The sequence below is a fragment of the Nesoenas mayeri genome, assembly GCF_963082525.1.
Source record: "Nesoenas mayeri genome assembly, chromosome: 5".
Classification (NCBI taxonomy): Eukaryota; Metazoa; Chordata; class Aves; order Columbiformes; family Columbidae; genus Nesoenas; species Nesoenas mayeri.
Genome location: NC_137548.1, coordinates 26,644,950 through 26,651,176, shown reverse-complemented (window position 1 = coordinate 26,651,176; position 6,227 = coordinate 26,644,950). Strand labels below are relative to the sequence as shown.

The 6,227-nt window shown below is 53.4% G+C and overlaps 1 protein-coding gene across 1 annotated transcript; it reads right to left on the bottom strand.

Annotated features, from left to right (window-relative positions):
* Positions 1–1,363: 1,363 nt before the first annotated feature.
* Positions 1,364–5,594, bottom strand: FOXA1 (forkhead box A1; the record flags this gene model as incomplete). Its single annotated transcript, XM_080344914.1, has 3 exons — positions 1,364–1,404; positions 1,897–3,124; positions 5,523–5,594. The coding sequence occupies 3 exons, from the start codon at positions 5,592–5,594 to the stop codon at positions 1,364–1,366; spliced, it is 1,341 nt and encodes a 446-aa protein (XP_080201040.1).
* Positions 5,595–6,227: the final 633 nt, after the last annotated feature.

Here is a 6,227-nt window from a genome sequence, read left to right as displayed (position 1 = left end):
GACGGGGCTACAAAAGCTGGGAGCTCGTCTCGGCCTTTCCAGAGGCCTGGGGCGAGACGGAGCAGCGCTAGAGGTGCTCCCCTCGGGCCTCTCCCCGTCCGGCGCCGAAAACGCCAGCTCTGGTTGTAGCCGCGCCGGCAACCCCGGTTGCAAAGCACCCGGGCGGTTACACCGCCTCGGGTGGCTTTCTTCGTCCCTCTCTCAACAGAACCCGGCATCGTGAATTAAAAAAAAAAAAAAAAAAAAAAACCCACACAAAACAAAACAAACAAACAAAACCACACTACCATACACAGACCCGCACAAGCCGGTGGCATCGCAGCGTCCCGCAAACAGAGGCTGCGGGCGCGTCCCCTTCCCGCAACTACGCCGGCCCCCCAGGCTCTCTGCACAAGCTCGGCCATAGACATAGCTCCTCTTTACATCCACGCTTTAGTGCTACGTTTTTTTCTGGTACACGGCTCCGTCCTCCTTAACTGGTCCCAGAAATTTTGAAATAAAATAGCAGAAGTATTTCATTGTTAACATTTGATTTATTTAAAGTCCTTAACTGCAAATGATCAAAAACATACTTCACGCATTAAATTCTCAGTTATCGTTTTAAATCAAAATATTTTTCAATTACAATCACATTTATAAAATTAACAAAATTTCTTAAATTCACGTGTAATTATTTTTTAAACTGTCATTTAAAGCAATTTCCAGCTGTAAAGAAAGAAAAAAAAATATAAACCATGCAATAAATTAAGAACATTGAGACAGCGAACAGGAATAATAATAAAACCCGTCTGGCTATGCTAACACCGTGTAAAACTGTGGAAAGTGCATTAACACTGGATGAAACAAGCTAACGGTGGCGAAAATTAAACGGCCACAAAAAATGAATGTGGAATTTATTTAACAAGTGGAAAAAGGGGAGAGAGAAAGAGCTCTCCTCTTTTCCTTGTGTCGGTGTAATCGTCAACGCTTCCCAGGGAAGGGGAAAAATAAACTTGTTATAGATACACAGTACTAGCTGGTACACAATGAAGGGACACTTAAATTAAATAAGCATGTCATCCACATGTTGATGAGAGTTCCTGATGAACGAGAATCTTCAGTAACAGATGGGAAGGAAATAAAAAGAAATCCAACTGGCTGTGACCTCTTGTAACTTTATCTTACACCCCAAGACAGGTAACACTTGGAAAAAAATAAAGGTCGCATCCTGCACTCCAAAGCTCCAGTTGGTTCCCTCGGGAGTGCAGGATCCGTCCTGCAGCATCTGGGTGTATGCAGGTTGTACTAGCCGAAGGTTTATTTTGCAAGTATCAAAAGGATGATCCGAGAAAGTAAATAGTCCTCTTGTTGCTTAGAGATTCTCTTAGTGTTTTACTACTTCACAGCAGTATTGTCCTTCAAAGCCTTTTTAATTAAAAAAAGCCTTAAATGTCTACTCGCTTCTTCATCTCCGTATTGTTAAAGTATTGCCACATACCTGTAAACTTACATGAGATTATACAGCACAGAGAGGGGGAAGGCGAGGGGGCAGAAAGCACAAACAAGTAGTTTACAAGCTCAACAATTTTTTCTTCTTTTTAGTAACACCCTGCAACGGCTAGAGGGGATCTCCGGGAAGAGGGCTGGGCGGGGAGGCGGGAGGGGATATGTACAAGCGGGACGCGGCCGGCTTTGCAGGAGATCGTGGTGGATCGTAACAACACACAACGCGTTGCGAGACAATTAAAAAGTAACAGTCCTTTGCACGTAGCGTGCGGAAACACCTCAGTTTGTCGCAAGGAGAGGGAAAGCGGGAAGAGAAGCCAGGAAAGGGGAAGAGGGGGCAGAGAGGGGCTCGCCCCCGGCGGTGGGGGATGCCGAGCTAGGACGTGTTTAGCACAGGTCTGGAATACACACCTTGGTAGTAGGAGGGCTCTAGGGCCGAGGGCTCAATGCTGCTCCGGCCCGCCATGGAGGCGCTGCCCAGGGGCAGCCCGCTGGGGATACTGGCCCCGTAGGAGGAATATTGCAGCGCCTGCTCGTAGGCTTTGAAGTCCAGCTTGTGCTGCTGCTCCGAGGAGGACATGAGGTTGTTGATGGAAAAGGGATGGTTGAAGGAGTAGTGGGGATCACCCTTGAGATGGAGCTGGGGTTCGTGGGCTAAGGAGTGAGGGGGGTGCGGGACAGAGGCCAAGGTGGGGACAGAGCTGATGGTGGAGGAGGCGGCCGAGGCAGAGGTCTTTAGCTCCGTGCTTGATCCGCTGTGGTCCATAGACTGGGGGCTGGTGGATGGATTGGAGCTGGAGAGGGAGGTGGAAGTGTCCAGCTGAGCGGTTTTATTGTGGCTTCTGTGCAGGGGGGAGTTAGAGCTGGAACTGGAGGCCCCAGCCTGATCTTTCCTGCCCTCCTGAGGGGCTTTGCTGTTTGCTGGCTTTTCACACTTGAACCGCTTTTGTCGGCGGAGGTAACAGCCGTTTTCAAACATATTGCCAGAGTCAGGATGCAGGGTCCAGTAGGAGCCCTTGCCGGGCTTGTCAGGGGAGCGGGCCACCTTGACGAAGCAGTCGTTGAAGGAGAGCGAGTGGCGAATGCTGTTCTGCCAGCGCTGCTGGTTTTGCCGGTAGTAGGGGAAAAGGTCCATGATCCACTGGTAGATCTCACTCAGCGTCAGCATCTTGCTGGGTGCCTGCTGGATGGCCATGGTGATGAGGGAGATGTAGGAGTAGGGCGGCTTGGCATGGGGGTAGCTCCGCTTGAAAGTCTTGGCATCCCGCGTTCTGCCGAGGTTGGACTGGGTGTAGGCCATAGGGCTCATGCAGGGGTTCATGCTGCCATAGGGGCTCAGCCCATTCATGGAGCCTGGCTGGGCTGACATGGCATTAATGCCACTGGGGCTCAGTGCCGTGCCCATGGCTGCCACACCAGCTGGCATGCCGTTCACAGGCCCTGCTGATCCCGCTGGCATGCCGGCCACGGCACCGGGACTAAGCCCGGCCCCCAGCCCTGTGTTGGCATAGGACATGTTGAAGGAGCTGGAAGTCATGTTGCCACTCGTAGTCATGGTGTTCATGGTCATGTAGGTGTTCATGGTGTTCATGGAGCCCAGCCCCGAGTTCATGTTGCTCACGGGCACCGAGGAATAGGCCTAGGGTAGAGAGACAGGGTTAGTGGGGGGAGACAGGGGCAAGCAGGACCCCGACGGAACTGGATCCACCCATCCTGCCTGCCCTGCGAGCTGTGCAAACGTCCTACCGCAGGACACTGTCCGCTTCCTTGACACCCGGGAGAGTGCTTTGTCAAAGCTGCACAGAAAGGCCGCTGGCGCCTTGAAAAGGTCTAATTCATATTTGTATGTGTTTATAAATAGAGATGGAGGTGGGCTGCTCGGTCCCGACGTGCTCCCATTTTACCGGCTTGGCGCGGCTGGTGAGGGCTGCGCCGGGATCATCGGGGCACATGGATTGACGGCCTCCCCGGAGCAGCTACGCACTCCCGCAGAGCCGGGCTACGGGCTTTATATGCTCTGGGAGGAGGTTTCCTCCCGAGTATTCCGGCCTTTTAGCTGATCTCGTGTCTCGTCTCGTCACCTGAATATTTAAACTCTTCAGATTACTGAAATTCACGTGTGTAAACTGTCTGCCTGCACTTTCTTAGAATCTCACGCATCTCTCTCACCTTGCGCAGTTTTACATTTTTATTCCTACACAAGATACGATAACGTCTTGTCAGAAACAAAACAAAACAAAACAACAAAACGACAGCTCACGTCCACGCGTTTTATCTGTGGAAAGCTTATGCCTTGTCTGCGTTTCAGTCATAAAGTCTTTAAGTAAAACAAAACAGTAAATACCTATAACTTTCCCAAAGTACGAAAAGTCTGAACTTTTCCTGCCTGAGGTTTTCTACAATTGCCCGATGTGCAAAAATTGTAGCACCCTACCGCATAGCACAACTCTTAAAAAAGGCAGGAGAGCCTGAAATTGTGCTTTTCAGTATGGCATCTAATTTAACAGGAGGGAGAAAGATATTCTTAGTTTACTTCGAACAAAGGCAATACGGCTAAGAAAAAGCTGTTTAGGCAGCGGTTAAATGTATAAAATTCACTACTGTTCACTACAAATTCCACGAGTTTATAAATGTGCTTTTATTTTAGAGGATCATATTAAACTATTTGAGATGGTAGAAGGTGGATGGGTTTTCCACCCTGCATCCATGCAGTGATTAATATTAAATAGCAGGAGAGGATAAGAGATTGAAGTTAAAAAATGGCAAAAGCGAAGGTCGCTTAACTTTATATTTGTGGATAATGAGTCTGGCGAGGATCAATGTGTCTGTAAACGGCACATAATTAGGATGACCCTTATTTGCCCTTAGCTGACTTTCCTCTGTTAAATAAGGTGCCAGTAGGGTGACACGTATCTATCTGCCTGTACCCGCGTGGCCTTATGGGCGCTGTGTGCCACCTCCGGGGTGCAGGGACAAGGCGTGGGGACTGTGGAGCCCTGTGTCCGGGTATGCTGATGCAATGCCCGGGTGCGCACACCTAGGTGACCGCCTCGCTACCACACTTCCTTAAAACGGCTCATTCCCGGGCGGGAATCCGAGGGGCAGCTGGCGGTTCTGCAAGGCGCTGCCTTCTCCCGGGAAACCCCGGGCAGAGCTGCAGCGGCACAGCGCGAACCCCGGGCCCCGGCAGGGCCGAGGCGCGCCATGGAGAGGGCTCCCGGCGCTTCCGTGGCCCTCTTCTCTGCCCTAGTTGTTGGCGCTTGGGTTGTCCCCCTTACTTTGCACCGTCTTCTCAAACAGGCGCGGGGGGTGGACGCTCCTTCCGGGGCGCCACGGTCCGGGCCGGACCGGGGCCGGGGGTCGAGGCCGGGCCCCCTCCCGGGCTGGCTCCCGGGGCCACTCTCGGCAGCGCCGCCCGCCGGCCCGCTGCGGCAGCGCACGCCGCAGGCAACCGGTCTTGCAAAGTACGAACAAACGGCGATTTTCCGGCTCCCTCCTTTATTTTCACCCGGCCTTAACAGGTGAGGCCCCTGGAGACGGCAAGTGGAGGGGCCGGCGGCCTCGCCGAGGAGCTCGGAGAAGGCGCTGTCCCCGCCCCGGGACGCGCTAGCGACCGGCTCCCTCGCCCCCTGCCATCTGCCGGGAAGGAGCCGGGGGCCGGCAGCGCGGCGAGTCCTCTGCCCCGAGCCAAGAGTTTACAGGGCGCTTTTATGCGCGCCACAAGCGCAGATTATGCCTTTTTAGATGATATCAAGGGCTGCCTCCGGACCCGCGGCCCTCCCAGCGGGCCCGCAGCCCCCCCGGGTCTCCCTCAAATGCCTCCCGGGGCTCTCGGAAGCCTTGTTTTCCTCGGGGAAGCCTGACCAGCTTCAGCGCCGGAGGGAAGCAGGAGGCACGTTTGCGCTGGCAGGATCTGGAGTGCAAACCGATTTCTCCGATTGCTGCTCCCCTCCAGATCCTCAGCCCTCCCCCCGTCTAGTCCCCCCCACTCCCTTGCAGAGGGGCAGCAGCGGAGCCGGACCCTGGGATTTACTCACCTCCTGAGTGTCGGCGTAGTAGCTGTTCCAGTCGCTGGTTTCATGCCCTTCCATTTTCACAGTCCCTAACATTATGGAGCCAACCTGCCCGGTGTAACCATCCAGCCCTCTTTGCAAGCGAGCGACGGACAGCAGGAAAAGAGCCCGAAAGCCCGACCTAGCAGGAAGCCAGCTCTCAGAAGGGGCGGAGGGGTGCTGAATTCTCCTCTATAACTAGCCAAAAAGCAGGCAGGGAGAGGTGTGGGGCGAGACAGTTGAGAAAGTGAGGAAGTGCCGGCTGGGATGTGAGTGGAGTTGAGCTGATGTGGATCTTACGTCGCAGAAGTACCCACCTCCTCCTCCTCCTCTCCCCATTTGTCCGTCGCACAAAGACGTTCGCACCTACAAAGCTGGAGATGCACCTGCAAACAAGGCAGTTCCCCTCGCCTGCAACTCCCCCCGGGGCGGCACTTTATTTGCAAAGCGGCGTAATTGGTTTAAGCTTATGGGGAAAGAAGGAGAGACAGAGGTGGGAGAGGGGGAGAGAGTAGAAAAGCGGGGGGGAGGAACCCACCCATTCAGATGGACAGGACAAATGCTAGGAGGGATCGGTGGAAATGAAATGAGGTAGATAAGGGAAGGGCAGCCCACTCTGTTTGAAGAGAATGCAAAAGGCCATCCAGCCTTAAACCCCTGAGATTAGGGGCAATATTTACTAAAGTCCGG